Source organism: Nerophis lumbriciformis, linkage group LG16, assembly GCF_033978685.3.
Source record: "Nerophis lumbriciformis linkage group LG16, RoL_Nlum_v2.1, whole genome shotgun sequence".
Taxonomy (NCBI): domain Eukaryota; kingdom Metazoa; phylum Chordata; class Actinopteri; order Syngnathiformes; family Syngnathidae; genus Nerophis; species Nerophis lumbriciformis.
The window spans coordinates 20,516,822-20,538,854 of NC_084563.2; the positions used below are offsets into that span (position 1 = coordinate 20,516,822).

At 38.3% G+C, this 22,033-nt stretch overlaps 1 protein-coding gene across 2 annotated transcripts in view; it reads right to left on the minus strand.

Moving 5' to 3' along the window:
- Positions 1 to 798: 798 nt before the first annotated feature.
- Positions 799 to 22,033, minus strand: part of LOC133617064 (cohesin subunit SA-1) — a 49,171-nt gene continuing 27,936 nt past the window's right edge. The window contains exons 17-33 of one of the 2 annotated variants that reach the window (XR_009816937.1): positions 19,991 to 20,083; positions 19,702 to 19,902; positions 14,412 to 14,473; positions 14,265 to 14,352; positions 14,109 to 14,189; positions 13,938 to 14,030; positions 13,690 to 13,858; positions 13,416 to 13,543; positions 9,029 to 9,130; positions 8,825 to 8,961; positions 8,611 to 8,736; positions 5,703 to 5,884; positions 3,454 to 3,643; positions 3,270 to 3,371; positions 3,118 to 3,190; positions 1,159 to 1,677; positions 799 to 1,095 (exon numbers count right to left, since the gene is read on the minus strand). Coding sequence is in view for 1 of the 2 variants with exons in the window: in XM_072914890.1 (XP_072770991.1) it covers positions 1,612 to 1,677; positions 3,118 to 3,190; positions 3,270 to 3,371; positions 3,454 to 3,643; positions 5,703 to 5,884; positions 8,611 to 8,736; positions 8,825 to 8,961; positions 9,029 to 9,130; positions 13,416 to 13,543; positions 13,690 to 13,858; positions 13,938 to 14,030; positions 14,109 to 14,189; positions 14,265 to 14,352; positions 14,412 to 14,473; positions 19,702 to 19,902; positions 19,991 to 20,083 (1,893 nt within the window). In the remaining variant the exon portion in view is untranslated. Of the gene's footprint in view, positions 1,096 to 1,130; positions 1,678 to 3,117; positions 3,191 to 3,269; positions 3,372 to 3,453; positions 3,644 to 5,702; positions 5,885 to 8,610; positions 8,737 to 8,824; positions 8,962 to 9,028; positions 9,131 to 13,415; positions 13,544 to 13,689; positions 13,859 to 13,937; positions 14,031 to 14,108; positions 14,190 to 14,264; positions 14,353 to 14,411; positions 14,474 to 19,701; positions 19,903 to 19,990; positions 20,084 to 22,033 lie in introns of those variants that run through there. The other variant, XM_072914890.1, reaches the window with a different exon arrangement.

Here is a 22,033-nt window from a genome sequence, read left to right on the forward strand (position 1 = left end):
ATGGGAACGTAGATCGACCGGTAAATTCAGAGCTTTGCCTTCCGGCTCAGCTCCTTCTTCACCACAACGGATCGATACAGCGTCCGCATTACTAAAGACGCCGCACCGATCCGCCTGTCGATCCACTCTTCCCTCACTCGTGAACAAGACTCCGAGGTACTTGAACTCCTCCACTTGGGGCAGGGTCTCCTCCCCAACCTGGAGATGGCACTCCACGCTTTTCCGAGCGAGAACCATGGACTCGGACTTGGAGGTGCTGATTCCCATATATTTATTTATAATGATGCAATATTATCATTGAAATTATGTCCATGTTGCCATACACACTGTACCTTTTGTTGCAAGCTTTTTAGCTATTTAATAGTTCAATGTGTTTGGTTAAAATTAACAGATGAAATATCGCTTACTTACATTATTGCACTTATTTTCAAATAACGGGTTTTAAACTTGTCATTTTTTGGATTTTTTTTTTCACAGAATCAAAAGTCGGTCCAAATTTCTTTGAAATACTTGTTTATATTTTTAGATAATTGTTCACATTTATTTATTTTTATTTTTGTCCTGTGCAGCTTCTCAGGCAAATCATATAGTAGATGCCCATATCGGCTGTTCAGATTTACTTTACAAAATAGAAGTGTTGGATACTTCTCGTTGCCTTATTTGTATTTGACTTTATTAAATGTACTTATATTATCATTTGGTACAGCTGGGCATAGAAAGAGAAAAAAAGGATGACAGAGGGGGAAATTGTGGGGACAAAGGGGGATAAGACAGAGAGACAAAAACAATAGAGCTAATTTATTTGTAAACGTTGAACAAGTGACGACAGCGTACCAAGTCAAATTCCATATGTGTTAAACTTACTTGGCCAATAAAGCTGATTCTGATAAGGATTAAAACATTTTTTTGATGTCATGCAACTTGAGGCACTTTAAATATTTGCTGTTACAGGCTAACACTAAAGTTAGTCTTAGTTGTTAGTTGATCTATAGTTTTCCTTAATGTTAATAAGGGTATAGTGTCATGCAGAGGTGTACTTATAAAAATGTCATGTAGACAAATGAATGTAATGATTACTATATTGTTTTCTTCTTCCTCGGGGAGGGGGGGGGGGGGGGGGGGGGGCTAATAGAAAATAACTGAAGTAGTTTTTTGTACTTTTAAAAAAAAGTTACTTTAAACCTGCACTTAAACTTTTCAATCAATCAATTATTGTATAATTATACTTTAATCCATAAAAGTGTTGCTTAAATAAACAACTTGTATCACTTTTTACCGCTTTGACATTACACAGGCAAGTACATTTTTGAAGTACTTAGATACTACAGTACCACTTGCTAAAATGCACATGTAAGAAACAGCTTATTATGATTATTATTAGTACAGTCGTTTGACCAAACAGACTTTAATTCATATTGTTAGATTAACATAATATAACATGACACAGTGACCTTCAATTGAATCCCAAAAAATATTAATTTGCTTGTAATTCATCACAATAACATTTGGGCTCTGTGTCCAATTCAATCAGCTCCTTTGTCCTATTACAAAATTAATGGCTGCAAAACAAAACTTTGACAAACGCACAAAACACAAAGCAGACGCGCTGCATCAAATGTGAACAGGACTTGAGTCAAACAGTTCATCCATGACACTCGTGCTGTGACGGGTGGAGGGCTGTGGAACGACAACACCAGACATATTAAAGTCATGCTCTGCATTTGACACGTTATACCGGGGGTCAGCAACCCGCGGCTCTTTAGCGCCGCCCTAGTGGCTCCCTGGATGTCTTTCAGAGACGTGAAAATGGAAAAAGATGAAGGGAAAAAAAAAGTTTTGTTTTATTATATTTTCTGTAGGAGAGAAAAAAAAATGACACAAACCTTCCTAATTGTTAAAAATCCCACTTTTTATGTTATTCATGCTTCACTGACAAGCACCGTTTTGTCCTACTAATTTCAGTGATCCTTGAACTCATCGTAGTTTGTTTACATGTACAACCTTCTCTGATGCTGCCACGGAAAGACGTGTTTTATGCCACTCCTTTGTCTCATGTTGTCCACCAAACTTTTGATTCTGTGTGTGTATGCACAAAGGTGAGCTTTGTTGATTTTATTGATTTGCTGGAGTGCTTATCAGGCATATTTGGTCAATCCATGACTGCAAGCTAATTGGTGCTAACACACTGAATAGACTAGCTGTAAGTACATATTGCATCATTATGTCTCTGTGGTGGGGGGGTGTGGCCTGCGGGCCTGCCGCGGAATGGGGTGTGCAAGGACCAGCCTCGAAGACAGCGACAGGTGAGTAGATGGCCCAGGTGGGCCTTGTTATTTAATCACCTGTCGCCTTTATTAGCAGCAGCCGGAACGAGACACGGCAGTTGGAGTGGGAGCCAGAGAGAGATAGACGGACTGAGAAAAAAAGACAATTTGCTGGAAAGCAAAAGCCTAGCAGGACTTATAAAAATAAAAACGGTGTTGTACCCTGAAATCCGGGCTCTCGTGGCAGTGTTTGGTAGTCCAAGAACCCACGAGAGAGCAACCTCTACAGCCTCATTTGTAGATATATTTGAGCTAATTTAATTTCCTTTACTTATGTCCTTTGTGTATTTAATTTATATTTGCATGTCTCATTACACATTATCTGTATTTAATATTGTCTTGATTTCTGTGTGCCATGTTGTTCCAGACCACAGCAAACATTACCCAGCTCGCAAAGATTGTAATAAATCCATCAGAAGTAGACAACCTGACGTTTCCTGTAACTTGGACACATCTTTACTGCCGGCCATTCTGTGTCAGTAATTTCCAGAACTTATCTCATCCTGTGAGAAGCCTCCATTTTACTAATGATTTCCATTGTTGCAAAAATGTGTAGAATGAAAATTAACAACATTTCTGTCAACAAATATTTGCATCAGCCTTTGATAGTAGGCTAATATAGACACTTACATCATGTGTTTTCTTCATTATTACACTTATATAAGGCTTTTAATTTTTTGCGGCTCCAGACAGATTTTTATTTTGTAATTTTTTGTCCAATAAGGCTCTTTCAACATTTTGGGTTGCTGACCCCTGCGTTATACCATGGCAACTCAGGTAATATATATTTTACCAGCGTGTATGACGAGTCGCTTTCGTATTCATCAACTTCTTGTTCTGCGGCATCATCCTCAATCAGCGATAGCCTGTGCACACGCACACACAAAGAAGTGATTATTGCAGTCCGATAAAACACTCAGGAATTATTTCCCCAGCTCTTCTCACAAGGTGAGATGCGTATTCAGTTCTTTCGGATCCAAGGTGGAACTTTGCTGCCCAAAGGAGGAGTGAAGTCGCCTGCTGAGATTCACCTTTCGCATCTGTGACCTGAAAAGTTGGGGTCAATGTTTCCGATTCCTACTTCAGTTACAGCCGTGATAAAAAAAAAAAGAAGAACAGAACAACATACCCTGAGGAGAATTCATCCTCAGACTCAGTTAAATTGCTTCCAACATCCGACTCCAAGATGACATCTTCCCTGGGACCAGGCTGTGTGGCGGGATGCTTCTGGACCGTGGAGGTTATGACCGGAGTGGACAGATTGCTGGGGAGTTTGCTGCTTTCCAGCCAGGAGCTTTCGACGGTGCTGGATGAGGACCCTGAATGAGACAGACAAACTTTAGGCACTAAAATTAATGATTAAAAACAACTGGAAATAGATTTTCAACGCAACATACAGTAGTGTACAAAATACTGTTATTTTCTATGAGGACCCTGAATGAGGCAGACGAACTTTAGGCACTAAAAGTAATAACAAAACAAATGTAATAGCAGAGATACTTTCAATGCAACATATAGTACTGTACAAAATACTGTTATTATTTTCCAACTGTGCTGAATGAGGACTCTGAATGAGGCAGAAGAACTTTATGTACTAAAAATAATAAAAACGAGTAATGAATCTAATAGCAGAGATATACAGTACTTTCAGTGCAACATACAGTACTGTACAAAATCCAGTTATTTTTCAACTGTGCTGGATGAGGACCCTGAATGAGGCACTAAAATTAATGATAAAAAATAACTGGAAATAGATTTTCAATGCAACATACAGTACTGTACAAAATACTGTTATTAATTTCCATGAGGACCCTGAATGAGGCAGACAAACTTTAGGCACTAAAATGAATGATAAAAACAACTAATTTATGTAATAGCAGAGATAGACTGTCAATGCAACATACAGTAGTGTACAAAATAGTTATTTTTCAACGGTGCTGGATGAGGACCCAGAATGAAGCAGACGCTAAAATTAATGATAAAATAGATACTGTCAATGCAACATACAGTACTGTACAAAATATTTTCCATGAGGACTCTGAATGAAGCAGAAGAACTTTAGGTACTAAAATTAATGATAAAAACAACTAATGTATCTAATAGAGATAAACTTTCAATGAAACATACAGTACTGTACAAAATAGTTATTTTTCAACGGTGCTGGATGAGGACCCTGAATGAGGCACTAAAATTGATAAAAATAACTGGAAAAAGATTTTCAATGCAACATACAGTACTGTACAAAATACTGTTATTTCCATGAGGACCCTGAATGAGGCAGACGAACTTTAGGCACTAAAATGAATGATAAAAACAACTAATTGATGTAATAGCAGAGATAGACTGTCAATGCAACATACAGTACAAAATACTGTTATTATTTTCCAACTGTGCTGTATGAGGACCCTGAATGAAGCAGACGCTAAAATTAATGATAAAAATACCTGGGGATAGAATTTCAATGCAACATACAGTACTGTACAAAATACTGTTATTTTCTATGAGGAGCCTGAATGAGGCAGACAAACTTAAGGCCCTAAAATTAATGATAAAAGTAACTAATTTATGTAATAGCAGAGATATACTTTCAATGTGACACACAGTACTGTACAAAATACTGTTATTATTTTCCATTAGGACCCTGAATGAGGCAGACACATTTTAGACACTAAAATTAATGATAAAAACAACACATTTATGTAACAGAGATATACTTTCAATGAAACATACAGTACTGTACAAAATAATATTTTCCCCAAGCACTCTGAATGAGGCAGGTGAACTTTAGGCACTAGAATGATAAAAACACATGTATGTAATAGCAGAGATATACTTTCAATGCTACACACAGTACTCCTGTACGAAATATTGTTATTATTTTCAAACTGTGCTGGATGAGGACCCTGAATGAGGCAGACGCTAAAATCTATGATAAAAATACCTGGAGATAGACTGTCAATGCAACATCAGTACTGTACAAAATACTGTTATTTTCCAACTGCTGGATGAGGACCCTGAATGAAGCAGATGAACTTTGGCACTAAAATTAATGATAAAAACTGGAAATATATACTTTCAATGCAACATACAGTACTGTACAAAATACTGTTATCATTTTCCACGAAGACCCTGAATGAGGCAGACGAACTTTAGGCACTAAAATTAATGATAAAAACAACACATTTATGTAATAGCAGAGATATACTTTCAATGCAACATACAGTACTCCTGTACTAAATACTGTTATTATTTTCCAACTGTACTGGATGAGGACCCTGAATGAGGCAGGACGCTAAAATTTATGATAAAAAAATACCTGGAGATAGACTTTCAATGCAACATACAGTACTGTACAAAACACTGTCATTATTGTCTAACCTTGAGCAGTGGTCTTTCTGCGCTTAGCCGCCTGTGCGCTTTGTGGAGGGACAGCTCCCACGCTCCCCGCCGACTCCAATCGGGGTCTAGCAGAGGCGCGGCCCCCTAAAAAGCAGTGGTACACTTTGACTGCTTTCCAGGAGAGGGCAGCATCGGGACACCGCGCTTTCAGGAAGGTGGACCTAACAGGAACAACAAAAGGGGAAATTGTGTAGTTCCTGTAGGGCTTGGTGATAAGGTCAAAAAAGTATATCTCCATATATTTTTACTTAAACTCTATATCCGATATACAAGTATACATATAAAGATATTCATTTTTGAGCGAGATTCACTGAAATTGAAGTGAATGACAACTACTGTTTACGTTCAGTGGCACTTTTATTTAACCCAGTTAGTCAAGATGGGTATTAACAGCACAGAAAATAAACTGTTTAAGTAGCACAGAATTGCATAACATAAATAAAATAGAAAAATATTATTTCTACCGGTACGTAAAATAACATAGCTGTGCAAATACCGTATTTTTCGGACTATAAGTTGCAGGTTTTTTTTTCATAGTTCGGCAGGGGGTGCGACTTATACTCAGGAGTGACTTGTGTGAAATTATTAACACATTACCGTAAAATATCAAATATTATTTAGCTCATTCACGTAAGAGACTAGACGTATAAGATTTCATGGGATTTAGCAATTAGGAGTGACAGATTGTTTGGTAAACGTATAGCATGTTCTATATGATAGTTATTTGAATGACTCTTACCATAATATGTTACGTTAACATATCAGGCACATGCTCAGTTGGTTATTTATGCCTCATATAACAAACTTATTCAGCCTGTTCACTATTCTTTATTTTAAATTGCCTTTCAAATGTCTATTCTTGGTGTTGGGTTTTATCAAATAAATTTCCCCCAAAAATGCGACTTATACTCCAGTGCGACTTATGTTTTTTCCTTCTATATTATGCATTTTCGGCCGGTGCGACTTATACTCCGGAGCGATTTATACTCCAAAAAATGCGGTAATACAAAATGTATCAAACTCAGATAAAAAATACATTTGCAGGCAGGCACTTTTTAATTCCCAGTCGACAATGTAATGGACTGTCACACATGTACAGTTCTAGTCAGCGCCAAGTAAGTGACTTGACTTCATCGTGCGGTTATGATCTTCCTCACTCAGCCATACTTTTTTGGCAGCATTTCTCGTGTAAAATATGCCCGGCTTGGCAACTTGAGAACAGTTTTGATTTGGGCTTACATGGTTAACAACTCAAATGAATGTTTTTATCCAGACGCATACATTTGTCCAAATGTGGCCAAATAGACGCATTGTGGGTTTCCTGGACGGCGTCTACATCACAAAGAAAAATTTAAGGAAAAGAATCCCTCTGCCATCTTCCACTGGTTTTTTTAAATTTATAAAAACGCCCGCTTGAAAATGCCCTTTTCTCTTCTATGACTCTCTCGTCATTTGGGATGTCTGTTGTCATTTCCCTTCCTGGTTCCATGACCCGCCCTATCTTGCCTCTGATTGGCCTGTCTGTAATGTTTTGCCCTAATCTCAACTAGAGATGTCCGATATCATCAGCCTGCCGATATTATTGGCCGATAAATGCTTTAAAATGTAATATCGGAAATTATCAGCATAGTTTTTTTTCCATTATTTTTTTTTATTTTTTATTAAATCAACATAAAACACACAAGACACACTTACAATTAGTGCACCAAACCAAAAAACCTCCAGCCCCCATTCACACAAAAGGGTTGTTTCTGTTATTAATATTGTGGTTTCTACATTATATATCAATATATATCAATACAGTCTGCAGGGATACAGTCCGTAAGCACACATGATTGTGCGTGCTGCTGGTCCACAAATAGTACTAACCTTTAACAATTAATTTTACATTCATTACTAGTTTCTATGTAACGGTTTTTATATTGTTTTACTTTTTTTTTTATTCAAGAAAATGTTTAATTTATTTATATTATTTTTATTTATTTTTTTATTTTATTTTTTATAAAAAGGACCTTATCTTCACTATACCTGGTTGTCCAAATTAGGCATAATGTGTTAATTCTACGACTGTGTGTCACACACACACACACACACACACGAGGTGGCGACTTGTCCAGGGTGTACAATGCCTTCCGCCCAATTGTAGCTGAGATAGGCTCCAGCGCCCCCCGCAACCCCAAAAGGGAATAAGCGGTAGAAAATGGATGGATATATATGTTGATATCGGTATAGACAATTAAGAGTTGGACAATATCGGAATATCAGCAAAAAAAACATCGAACATCCCTAATCTCAACCAATCGTGACTCACAGTAAACAACCAACCAATCATGGATGTTCTTATACGTGCAAATTCGTCTTGAAAGGAGGAAGGGGAGGGGTTTGGTAGCCCATGGAGTATTGAGAGGGAGTGGGAAGCGGGGAACAACAAAGAACACAACAAATAAGCGGTGTTTGGTCATTTTAACGTGAAATAAATTATATCGATATTACGATATTTTCTTGATTCATATCTTGTTTAAAATTATATCAGTATATCTTACAAACTCAATATATCACCCAGCCCTAATTTCCTGCACGTGTTTGCGCTCCACAGAGTTGTGAAGTGAAGCGAATTATATTTATATAGCGCTTTTCTCTAGTGACTCAAAGCGCTTTACATAGTGAAACCCAATATCTAAGTTACATTTAAACCAGTGTGGGTGGCACTGGGAGCAGGTGGGTAAAGTGTCTTGCCCAAGGACAGTGACTAGGATGGCGGAAGCGGGGATCGAACCTGGAACCCTCAAGTTGCTGGCAGGGCCACTCTACCAACCGAGCTATGCCGCCCCAGTTCATGTGTGTGTGTATGTGTGTGTGTGTGTGTGTGTGAATGTCGGCAGCTCACAGCTGGGTCTGCTCCTGCTCCGGCAGCTTCATACTGAACTCGCTGAGGATCTCCAGGAAGGCCACATTGGGGTAGCTTTCTTCTTCTCCTTCCTGCTGCACACGAAAGGCAAACTCTAAGCCATCCCTGAAATCAGTGAAAAAACAACCAAGACCGCCATCACTTCAAAGTCAACTTTCTCAGCTGATGAGCACTTCAGGATCAAATGACTCACATGTGCAGAGCCAACAGAGGTTTGCGAGCGCGTGTGAGGTCAGCGCCAAAGCTCTGGGCGAACATCCTGGCCAGATCTCGAATCTTGCTGATATCCTGCCGGCTGACGTCCTCCTCCATCAGCATCACTGAGAAGAGCTGATCAACACGGATAGATATGTTGAGCGCTTCAGATAAGAGCAACATGTGTATCAGCACGACCCACCTGCTGCATACTCAGGCAGAGTATCTTGGCACACGTTTCATGACCAACATCCCTCAACTTGATTATGGTTTCTTTGATGATGTCCCCAAAGTCCCTGAAGTACTGCGGAAAAACAACCAATGCATGAGATATACCTTTAGGCAACTAACATAATACCGTATTTTTCGGACTATAAGTCAGTTTTTTTTTCATAGTTTGGCCGGTGGGTGCGACTTATACTCAGGAGCAACTTATGTGAAATTATTAACACATTAGCGTAAAATATCAAATAATATTATTTAGCTCATTCATGTAAGAGACTAGACGTATAAGATTTCATGGGATTTAGCGATTAGGAGTGACAGATTGTTTGGTAAACGTATAGCATGTTCTATATGTTATAGTTATTTGAATGACTCTTACCATAATATGTTACGTTAACATACCAGGCACGTTCTCAGTTGGTTATTTATGAGTCATAAAACGTACACTTATTCAGCCTGCTGTTCACTATTCTTTATTTATTTTAAATAGACTTTCAAATGTCTATTGTTGGTGTTGGGTTTTATCAAATAAATTTCCCCCAAAAATGCGACTTATACTCCAGTGCGACTTTATATATATATATATATATATATATATATATTATATATATATATATATATACACACACACACACCGGTATGTTGTTTTCCTTCTTTATTATGCATTTTCGGCCGGTGCGACATAGTCCGAAAAATACGGTATAAGATTATCACAGTGATGGCTAGCAAGATCTTATCTGCTGGCCTAACATAACTTGAAATCATGATCATAAAGATAAAAGTAATGTTTTATTTACTTTCTCTAAATATCTAAAAGTATTCATATTCTCTTCATGTCATATTATGCTCCTTCCAGTGCTATTTTTTTTTTTTAGGTTAGAGTTTTTATCCAATCAGAATTCAGCTTGTTTATGTTGCCATGCTGTACCAAATCTGCCCAGGGCCTTCAGAATCAACAATGCAGGCGTCTATGCACTGTTGCGATAGCCAATCAGATCACGAGTTGTTGTCAGTAAGGCCTTCTAGATGGCCTCACGTTGAACGTGACATTTAAGTGTCCTATGATTGGATACTCAACGGGACGTAAGTGGATGAATTTGAGAACAGAGTTGAGAGACTGTTGCAATAGCCAATCAGATCACAAGTTATTGTCAGTAGCCTCTCTAGGTAGCCTGATGTTAACGAGACGTGATTGGCTACTCACTTATCATTCCAAAGTGAGTAGCCAATCACAAGTTGCAATTTAGCAGGAAGCAGGAAGTGTTGACCCACAAAAGGAGAACAAAACGTTGATTAGGTGGAAAATATATATTTGCAAGGCCATTTTCAAGGATATTTAAAGAGAAACTACATCTTGACACAATGTCGGCGATGAAAATGCCCGCCTTTTCCACTCGAATAAACGGACTACGAGGGGTTATACGGCGTCGAATGTGTCCTACAGATTGTGAGTTCAAATATTTTATTTCTTTATTTTTTCACATTTAATTTTTTTTTTTCAACTTAAATTTTTACAGTACCACATAAGATATGTTTTAATTGCTGATGCGGGTTTATTGAGATTTAATTGCGCCAGAAAATAACCCTTTTTTTTTTACACTGTTGAAGTGATCAATGTCCAGTAGTGCGTAAATGTGTTTCTGTATAGTATTTCTCCAGCAATGGTCATGTAGTGACATCAATTATTGAGAGGTAATCATTGAAGTCGAACATCACTGAAGGCCTAGGTGGGAAACGCACGGCCCGCCACTGGATTCTCAATGTGGCAGGAATTTTCTGCTGTCTTGAAGCATGTGCTATAAACATGTTAGCAATAACATCCGGCAAGGACGAGTCACAGGTGGAGAAAATCCTCAGTGCTGAACTCTGTAGAATTTGCAGCTGGCTCGCTTGGGTAAAACAGAATCCAGCCTATTTGGGTCCCACATCAACTTTAAGAAAGTCAATAACTTCACTATAAAAGTGGGTGACATTGTTATCACCAGGAAAGATAAGGTCACCTACCTAGGTTCCATTCTAGAGGCTAATCTTTCCTGTGATAAAATGGTAACCAAGGTAATCAAAAAGGTCAACCAACGAACAAGATTTCTCTATAGAATCTCCTCTGGTCAACAGAAGCACCATGAAGATTCTAGCGGGAACTCTCATTCAACCCTTTTTTGATTACGCATGCACCTCCTGGTACCCTAGCACCTCCAAAACCCTCAAATCAAGACTCCAAACATCCCAGAACAAGCTAGTCAGATTACTTCTAGACCTCCACCCCAGATCACAACTCACTCCTACCCACTTCTCCAAAGTGGGCTGGCTCAAGGTAGAGGACAGAGTAAAAACAACTTGCACTGAGCCTAGTCTATCAAATCCGCTACACCTCCCTGATACCGAAGTACATGTCAAACTACTTCCTTAACGTAAATGACCACCATAACCACAACACCAGGGGGAGCTCCACTAACCACGTTAAACCCAGATTCCGATCCAACAAAAGGCCTTAACTCACTCTCCTATGCCACATCAATAGAATGCACTCCCAACAAGTGTACAAGAAAGGGCATCTCTATCCTCCTTCAAAACCGCACTAAAAGAACACCTCCAGGCAACTTCAACCCTTAACACTCTTCCTTCCACATCATAACTCTTTGGATTGTAAATAATCAAATGTAGACACTTTTTCTTATACTTTCTGATCTCTCTGTCCACTACCTGCTGTACATATCCAACCAAGTCAGTCCTACACTGTTACAATGTCCATTTCTCTGATGATGCAATTGTTGATGACTGAAGTGTTGATACCAACCAAACCTAAAACCCCCCCTCCATATCCCACACCCCGGATTGTAAATAATTAAATGTCTATACTCTGATTATCTTGTGTGATGACTGTATTATGATAATAGTATATATCTGTATCATGAATCAATTTAAGTGGACCCCGACTTAAACAAGTTGAAACTTATTCGGGTGTTACCATTTAGTGGTCAATTGTACGGAATATGTACTTCACTGTGCAATCTAATAAAAGTTTCAATCAATCAAAAAAAAAAATAAACGTTTTATAGTAATCCGCTGCAGAAATGTTTGTTGCTCTCAAGTTTTGAAGCAAACTTGTGGACCTGATTAGGCCTCTATTTACTATGGCTGTCCTGACAACAAATTTTCCACTTCCAATCCGATATTGGAGCCTTGAGTGTTGGCCTCAACTTATATTAATCATATTATTATTACTACTATTCAGGAATGTTAGTATGTACTTTATTTGGTGGTGTGACTTGCTATAAAAAGTTAGATCAAGTGAAATTACTCAGATAACAATAGTAGGTTTGAAAACACTAACTTGACAGATTTGCTTTTGAAGTCGAGTGTTCATGTGTTAATGTTTTGGCGACACCTAGTGGCCACAATAATTCATTACATTAAGGGTATGATGCAGTACGAAGAACAGGGGTGCCAAACACATTTTAGCTAAAGGGCCGCATGGAGTAATATCTGTACACACAAAAATCATTGCATTAAAATTAAAAAAATAAAGACAACTTAAATTTGTTATCTTTGTCTTACTTTGGCCAAAAATAGAGCAAACACATTCTGAAAATATTACAATAAAAATAGAAAAAAAATACCAGCAGCGGTAAAGTTTAGAACCATGAAGGAAAGAAGAAAGTGAATGAATGTTTATAACTGAATACATTTTCATATGCATAAAAATGTGTTATATTTTGTTTTTAATGAATTAAGTAACACTTATGAGAACCTTCTTCCAAAACACAATATAGAATGTGAGATATAACAGAATACATAGATTTATAATTTGTTTTCAAAACGGTTACAAAAAAGTGGGACCCCAAAAATTTACTGTGGGACCCCATTTTTATGACTTGATGGGGTCCCTGGGATCCTAGCACCAACACTGATGGAGTATTGATGTGAGCAAAACAGCAGCAGGCGGCTGTGGCCTGCGGGCCGGTTCTAATACTAATCAAATATCATCCGGGCCTTGACTTTGACATCCCTGACGTAGAATGATTTAGAGACGTTGTGGTTACTTTCTAATACAGTGGCACCTCGATTTAATTGGTCCTTGAACAGCGTTTGTAAATCGAAAAATTTGTTTAGTGAAAGCAAATTTCTCCATAAGAAAAAAAGTAAATATGAATTGGTTATACCCCAATTTTTTTTTTTTTTTTTCCTTCTTGTTTTTGAACACTGACTTTTTGCAGTGTAGGAGGTAAATATGAAAATAATCCACTCTTCTCTTGTCATGTTAACTCTTTTGATGACTGTTTTTCTCTGGAGGAAAGTAAGAATGCCAGCCCACGTCTAGGAGTAGAAGTGGTACAAAGTAGCACAAAACACGCCAAACCTACCATGTGGTAGTGTTTAAAGACATCGGTGGCGGCTTCATAGTCCAGCACGCCGACGAGGACCAACCGGCAGTAGCCGGCGAGTTGGAGGCGCTTCTTTTGCAGAAGGGCAATCTCCTCCTCGTGTTCATCTGAGGAAGAAGAACAAGTCACAGCTGATAACCAGTTGCTAAGGGACTGGAGGAGGGCCTATTAAAGATTGAGATTCAAGCCTTATCAATGTACTGTGCCTGAACTGGCTCCTAACACTCACTTTGATGTAGCATTGACAAAATACCTTCTGTTGCCACAATGTCAGAGTCGGAGAAGATATAGTCCATAAGGAAATTTGCCATCTCAGTACGCAGGAAATCATTAGGCAGGTAGTACCAGCTCTGAAGGGTGGAGTCAGTGCGGACGTGATTTGAACTGTAAAAGCACAACAGGTCACACAGGAGCTGAAAAGCCTGCAGCGGAGGGAAGGGAAAAAAAAACATTGGAATTATTTGGCATCTGATGTCATTTCTCTTAGGCTGATGCTCCAACCTCATCCCTGATCTCAGCCTGGTCCACACACAAACACCCCTGGCAGATGTCGCAGAAGGAGCCGACCTCCTTCCTCAGACACCTCAGCTCCTCCTGCGAAAGACGGAAGGTCAGTGGTCATGAGGTGAAACGGAGAAACAAAACAGAACCCCGCTCTGTCACCCCCAGCACCTCTGTGGGCGCAGAGTGTTGCACATTCTTATTTGTCCACATCAGGTGCCATGCGGAACATCTCAGGGCTGACACAATGAGCTGGAATGAAAGCAAACACTGGTCACTCCCTCTTCTATCACTTATCCTGCATAACAAAAAAAAAATCATGCAGACTTCTTCATCAAGGTCTCTGGACTCCATTCTGCTTTCCAGAAGATGAATGCAGGAGTCAAACATCCTCCATGCCGTTAAGTCTCTGGCACTGAAACACACATTATATGAACATTCCCTCACTCCACTATTTTTTGATAACACACACACCTGCTCAAGACTGCGATCCTTTTCAAAGCTGTAGCTGCACTGTAAACATCATCAGTGGTGTCCTGCACACACAAACACCACAACTGAGTCTTGCAAATGTCAAGTGATGATACGCACAGGACATCATTTTGTGCCATTTATGACTGTCTGGATGTTCAATGTTCACACACACAAATGAATCTAACCAAGGAGATGCAATGTTGAACATACATTTATAGTGCATAGAAATAAACTAACCGCAAACCTTCTTATACTACATTTAGAATTTTAGTACAAACCCAAAACCAATGAAGTTGTCACAGGGTATAGGTGACAAACCCCAAGATGCAGAGATGGCGGCAGGCATTGAGCAGGAAAACATGATTTACTTTAACACTAAAACAAGAACAAACAAAAGGGTACAAACTAGTGATGGGTCCGGCAACACCGATGCATCGGCGCATGTGTCGAGCTCATAGAGCGAAACCCTGTGTCGGTGCGCGTACCGCTTTTAGAAAGTCACGTGACCGATCATGAGCTGTTTTGGTCACGTGCCCGATCATGAGCTGTTTTGGTCACGTGACCGATACGCGAACTGTGTCGCACTCCCGCCTCCTCTGTGCCCTGTGAGCGGGTCTTTTCTACAGCCGGAGAAATAATAACTAAGAAGAGACGACTGAAGTGTTGATAACAACCAAACTTAACCCCACCCCCTCTATATCCCACACTCCGGATTGTAAATAATGTAAATAATTCAATGTATATACTCTGATGATTAACTTGTGTGATGACTGTATTATGATAATAGTATATATCTGTATCATGAATCAATTTAAGTGGACCCCGACTTAAACAAGTGTAAAAACTTATTGGGGTGTTACCATGTAGTGGTCAATTGTACGGAATATGTACTTCACTGTGCAACCTACTAATAAAAGTCTCAATCAATCAATGAAAGAAATCGTCTAAAATTGAATACGTTGGAAAAACTGTTTTTTTTTAATAAAAATGTGTAAAAAATTAATTTAAAAAAATCCCAGTCCACAAGCATCCTCATTCACAACACATTCTCTTAGATTTCCATGTTATTATACATGTTCACATTTTTTATTGACTGTATCTAAAAAAGATAAAAATATATTTTTATTTAAATGAAGATATGAAATAATCCTAAATGAAATACAATGACTTGGTTTATATTATTGTATATACTAGGTCATAAAATCAGTGTCAGTTGAGTCGGTTCATAGGTTGCCTGTAGGGATTTTTAATGTCCAGCAGATGTCAGTATTTAGTGACACAGTATCGACACAGTATCAATACAGTTTTGCAATGTGTCGAAACGCTTCATGACGCCTCATCAACCCATCACTAGTACAAACTAGTGATGGGTCCGGCAACACCGATGCATCGGCGCATGCGTCGAGCTCATAGAGCAAAACCCTGTGTCGGTGCGCGTACCGCTTTTAGAAAGTCACGTGACCGATGATGAGCTGTTTTGGTCACGTGACCGATACGCGAACTGTGTCGCACTGACGCCTCCTCTGTGCCCTGTGAGCGTGTCTTTTCTACAGCTGGAGAAATAATAACTAAGAAGAGAAATCGTCTAAAATGTAATACGTTGGAAAAACTTTTTTTTTTTTTTTTTTATAAAAATGTGTAAAAAAATAAAATTAAAAAAATTCCCAGTCCACAATCATCCACAACACGTTCTCTTAGATTTCCATGTTATAATACATGTTCGCATTATTTATTGACTGTATCTAAAAAAGATAAAAATATATTTTTATTTAAATGAAGATATGAAATAATACTAAATGAAATACAATGACTTGGTTTATATTATTGTATATACTAGGGCAGGGGTCACCAACGCGGTGCCCGCGGTCACCAGGTAGCCCGTAAGGACCAGATCAGTCGCCCGCTGGCCTGTTCTAAAAATAGCTCAAAGAGCAGAACTTACCAGTGAGCTGCCTCTATTTTTTAAATTGTATTTATTTACTAGCAAGCTGGTCTCGCTTTGCTCGACATTTTTAATTCTAAAAGAGACAAAACTCAAATAGAATTTGAAAATCCAATAAAATATTTTAAAGACTTGTTCTTCACTTGGAATAAGCGGTAGAAAATGGATGGATGGATGGGTCTTCACTTGTTTAAATAAATTCATTTATTTTTTTACTTTGCTTCTTATTACTTTTAGAAATACAATTTTAGAGAAAAAATACAACCTTAAAAATGATTTTAGGATTTTTAAACAAATATACCTTTTTACCTTTTAAATTTCTTCCTCTTCTTTCCTGACAATTTAAATCAATGTTCAAGTAAATTTTTTTTTTTTTTTTATTGTAAAGAATAATAAATATTTTAGCTTCTGGTTTTTCGACGAAGAATATTTGTGAAATATTTCTTCAAACTTACTATGATTAAAATTCAAAAAAATTATTCTGGCAAATCTAGAAAATCTGTAGAATCAAATTTAAATCTTATTTCAAAGTATTTTGAATTTATTTTAAAATGTTTGTTCTGGAAAATCTAGAAGAAATACTGATTTGTCTTTGTTAGAAATATAGCTTGGTCCAATTTGTTAAATATTCTAACAAAGTGCAGATTGGATTTTAACCAATTTAAAACATGTCATCAAAATTCTAAAATGTATCTTAATCAGGAAAAATTACCAATGATGTTCCATAAATTATTTTTTAAATTTTTTCAAAAAGATTCAAATGAGCTAGTTTTTCTCTTCTTTTTGTCGGTTGAATTTTGAATTTTAAAGAGTCGAAATTGAAGATAAACTATGTTTCAAAATTTAATTTTAATTTTTTTTTGTGTTTTCTCCTCTTTTAAACCGTTCAATTAAGTGTTTTTTTTCATAATTTATTCTCTACAAAAAACCTTCCGTAAAAGGAAAAAAAAATGTACGACGGAATGACAGACAGAAATACCCATTTTTTTATATATATAAATTTATTTATTTAGCTATTCTTGTTTAAATCACACTTACGTGTAACTTACAAATGACAATATATTTATTTATTTAAGTGTGTATCAAACTGGTAGCCCTTCGCATTAATCAGTACCCAAGAAGTAGTTGTTGGTTTCAAAAAGGTTGGTGACCCCTGTACTAGGTCATAAAATCAGTGTCAGTTGAGTCGGTCCATAGGTTGCCTGTAGTGATTTTTAATGTCCAGCAGATGTCGGTATTTAGTGACACAGTATCGACACAGTATCAATACAGTTTTGCAATGTGTCGAAACGCTTCATGACACCTCATCAACCCATCACTAGTACAAACTAAAGGCTCGCACAAGGCGGAGAACAAACTTGGCTATGAACAAAAACTAGCACAAAGGCTAACTGTGGACAAGAAACAAAAACACTTACTGTGACACGAAGGAACTATGACATGAGCAGAGTTAACAGAAGTAGACACAGCTATTAATGACATTGACAATAATCAGCAACAATACTCCAGCACTGACTGGAGGGCAAAGCAGGACTAAATAGTAGCTGTCTGATTGACACCAGGTGTGGCCAGGTGCCAATCAGCCACAGCTGAGTGGAAAAAGCACTTAGGGATACAAGCAGGAAATAAAGACAAAATAAGAGCACTTACAGGAAATAAAGACAGACAGAGGAAAAACTCAAAACATAACTAAACTGTCAGTGACAAACCTGACAAAAGTTGGCACGTTGTGTAAATCGTAAATAAAAAGAATACAATGATTCGCAATTTTTTTTTTTACTTACATTCAATTGAATAAACTGCAAAGACAAGATATTTAATGTTCGAACTAATTTTTTTTTCCAATAATCATTAACTTAGAATTTAATGGCAGCAACACATTGCAAAATAGTTGGCACAGGGGCATTTGTATCACTGTGTTACATGGCCTTTCCTTTTAACAACACTCAGTAAACGTTTGGGAACTGAGGAGACCAATTCTTTAAACTTTTCAGGTGGAATTCTTTCCCATTCTTGCTTGATGTACAGCTTAACTTCTTCAACGGTCCGGGTTCTCCGTTGTGGTATTTTAGGCTTCATATTGCGCCACACATTTTCAATGGGAGACAGGTCTGGACTACAGGCAGGCCAGTCTAGTACCCGCACTCTTTTACTATGAAGCCACGCTGTTGTAACACGTGGCTTGGCATTGTCTTGCCGAAATAAGCATAATAAAGTTGCTTGGATGGCAACTTATGTTGCTCCAAAACCTGTATGTACCTTTCAGCATTAATGGTGCCTTCACAGATGTGTAAGTTACCCATGCCTTGTACACTAATACACCCCCATACCATCACAGATGCTGGATTTTTAACTTTGCGCCTATAACAATCTGGATGGTTCTTTTCCTCTTTGTTCCGGAGGACACAACGTCCACAGTTTCCAAAAACAATTTAAAATGTGGACACGTTAGACCACAGAACACTTTTCCACTTTGCATCAGTCCATCTTAGATGAGCTCGGGCCCAGCGAAGCCGGCAGCGTTTCTGGGTGTTGTTGATGAATGGCTTTCGTTTTGCATAGGAGAGTTTTAACCTGCACTAACAGATGCAGCGACGAACTGTAGTTACGGACAGTGGTTGTCTGAAGTGTTCCTGAGCCCATGTGGTGATATCCTTTACACACTGATGTCGGTTATTGATGCAGTAGCGCCTGAGGGATCGAAGGTCTGTAATATCATCGCTTACGTTCAGTGATTTCTCCAGATTCTCTGAACCTTTTGACGATATTACAGACCGTAGATGGTGAAATCCCTAAATTCCTTGCAATAGCTTGTTGAGAAACGTTCTTAAACTGTTTGACAATTTGCTCACGCATTTGTTCACAAAGTCGTGACCCTCGCTCATCCTTGCTTGTGAATGACTGAGCATTTTATGGAAGCTGCTTTTATACCCAATCATGGCACCCACCTGTTCCCAATTTGCCTGTTCACCTGTGGGTTGTTCCAAATAAGTGTTTGATGAGCATTCCTCAACTTTCTCAGTCTTTTTTTTGCCACGTGTACCAGCTTTTTTTAAACATGTAGCAAGCATGAAATTCCAAATAAGCTAATATTAGCAAAAATTAAAATGTTCCGGTTTAAACGTTAAGTATCTTGTCTTTGCAGTCTCAATTGAATATAAGTTGAAAAGGATTTGCAAATCATTGCATTTTGTTTTTATTGACGAGTTACACAATGTGCCAACTTCACTGGTTTTGGGGTTTGTAATACCTATGAAACTCCATTAGGAGACAGCATCTCTCGTCATACAATTTCTATCAATACAATAATACTAAGATAGAATTGTCTTTTACTTGAGTTTCCTATACCTGCAGCAGGTCGTTGAAATAGGTGCTGAAGCACTCAGTCAGACTGTCCACGAGCTGACTAAATGCTAGGCGTGCACGGGAGGAGAAGGCGTAGCGGTCGGAGCAAAGTACACTGAATAGCTGGGCGCACGCCTCCAACACGGCCGTGTCCGTGTGCTTCTCCACGATCTCGCAAATCTGAGACAGCAGCTGGTCCAGATGCTGATGATGTAATACAGGACAAACAAGTATGACCCAACGGCATTGGCTATCCAGCTTGTAAAGTCAAAAGCTCCAATTGGTTGCTTACCTTATTCATCCAATGTACGCTGCTGTACATCGCCAGGTTGAAGTAGAGAGGCGCTTGCAAGAGGAGTTTTACCTTTGCTGCATCTGCAGAGTACTGCAAAGTTGGCATTGGAGCAAAAACACACTTTAATAAATGATAATACTCATTCTAAAACTATCCATTGTAGCCAAAAGCTTTGAGGACAAGACAGTTATTAAGGACATTTAATTTTGATTTAAATTTAAAAGGCAAGTAGGAGTATCTATTTTGCCCACAAAACCCTCTAAATAACATCTAAAACCCACCAACAATTCCCTATATACATATCGTAACCTGAATATCACCCAAATATTAGCGATGTTGTTATTATAAGCGCTAACGCATACAAACTACTAAGTAGTCTGCTGCTTTACTGTGAGCCAGCAGCAATGTCCTACTGCTCCCGCATCATCGTGTCTCGGCTCGTCATAGTTATTCTAGATTATAAATCATACCTCTCATCTGGATATTAGGATGATTTAGCCATAAATCTAGAAGTTGTTCATCTGTGACATTCAATTTATATCCAGTGATGGAGACAAACATACACAACCGAAGACAGTGTCAGCAGGGAGACTTTTCCTTTTAACACTTCGTGTGCGTCATGATTAATTCTTCATGTATACGGGAAGATATAAACATCATATTAGTCGTCCTCAAAGTAAGAGCGGACATTGTACAGTAAGTGATTATTTTATTATGTTGATAGTTTGTATATCTTGTTTAGCACTTAGCAATACTGCTACATGGTGCTTAGTGTTTCACTAGAGCTGAATCTGTTTAGCAGAGCTTCTAAAACTTGTAGATCATTCTCCTTATATTCAGGATCAATAATGTAATAATTTTTCCTCAAAGTAATCGTTGGCTCTCACAAAGTCTGCTTGATTAGCATTGTTGTTGATGGGGAGGGGATCTGTGGTTCCTCCTCTACGTCACGGATCACGTTACTTGCTTCCTCATGATCTCTCAAAATGGCTTAGGAATTACCGTGAGACTAGTTTCATTAGATCACAAACTTTGTAAGTCTTTTGGTGTCATACATCAGATACACGTGATAATAGCTTCAATATAGAGGCAACTTGATTTTCCACTCGAGTGCTACTTTAAGCGGGAACTGCACTTTTTGTTTGGACTTTTGCGTATCGTTCACAATCATTATAAAAGACATGAAGGATGGATTTTTTCCCCAATGCATTTTAAATATTAAATGAACGTATACAAAAGTCTATTCACGCCCATAAAATCTGATATATAACCATTCGAAAAGCGCCAACAATACTCACGTTTACATTTCGTGACTTGAATATTAACCAAGTATTAGTGATATTGTTATTAAAAGCCCCAACGCAGACAACTATTTATAGCGGCCACGTAATCACTTCATCGAGTGGTCTGCTGTTTCCTCGCTTCCCTGCTCCCTGTACATTTATTGTAGATCATAAATCATGCATCTCATCTGAAAAGTCGATGGCTGAGGATATAAGCCGACAAGTTGGGACACTCTGACAGCCGTTTAAGACCTGAAACTGGCGAGGACGCCACGAAAAGCGCTTGACAGCAGACCTTGTACAGTAAGTGATGAGTTTTTAAAATCAATGCGGCGCATATGCTTAAAATGATCAAAATGCGTAAATATCATGGTAAATGAGTTATATTAGCATAGCGCTTTGACACTATTGCCATGCAAGGCCCTAAGGACGACCCATCAGGAGCAAGGGTGAAGAGTCTTGCTCAAGGACACAACGGACAAGATTTGGATGGCGGAGGCTGGGATTGAACCAGCAACCCTCAAGTTGCTGGCATGGCTGTCCTTATTAAATGTTATTATAAAATGTGCCCGTTATTACATTCCATACATACAAACATCATGTATATAAAACCCTAATGGAGGTGTTTGGATGTTTTTTAAGGGCTTTGTAGGCGGAATTGCACGGCTCCCATAAGCTCCATTGTAAGCGGACTTCTGATCTAATGTATTTAATAGTTAGAATGCAATAAAAAAAAAATCCATCTGTCATGCCTTTC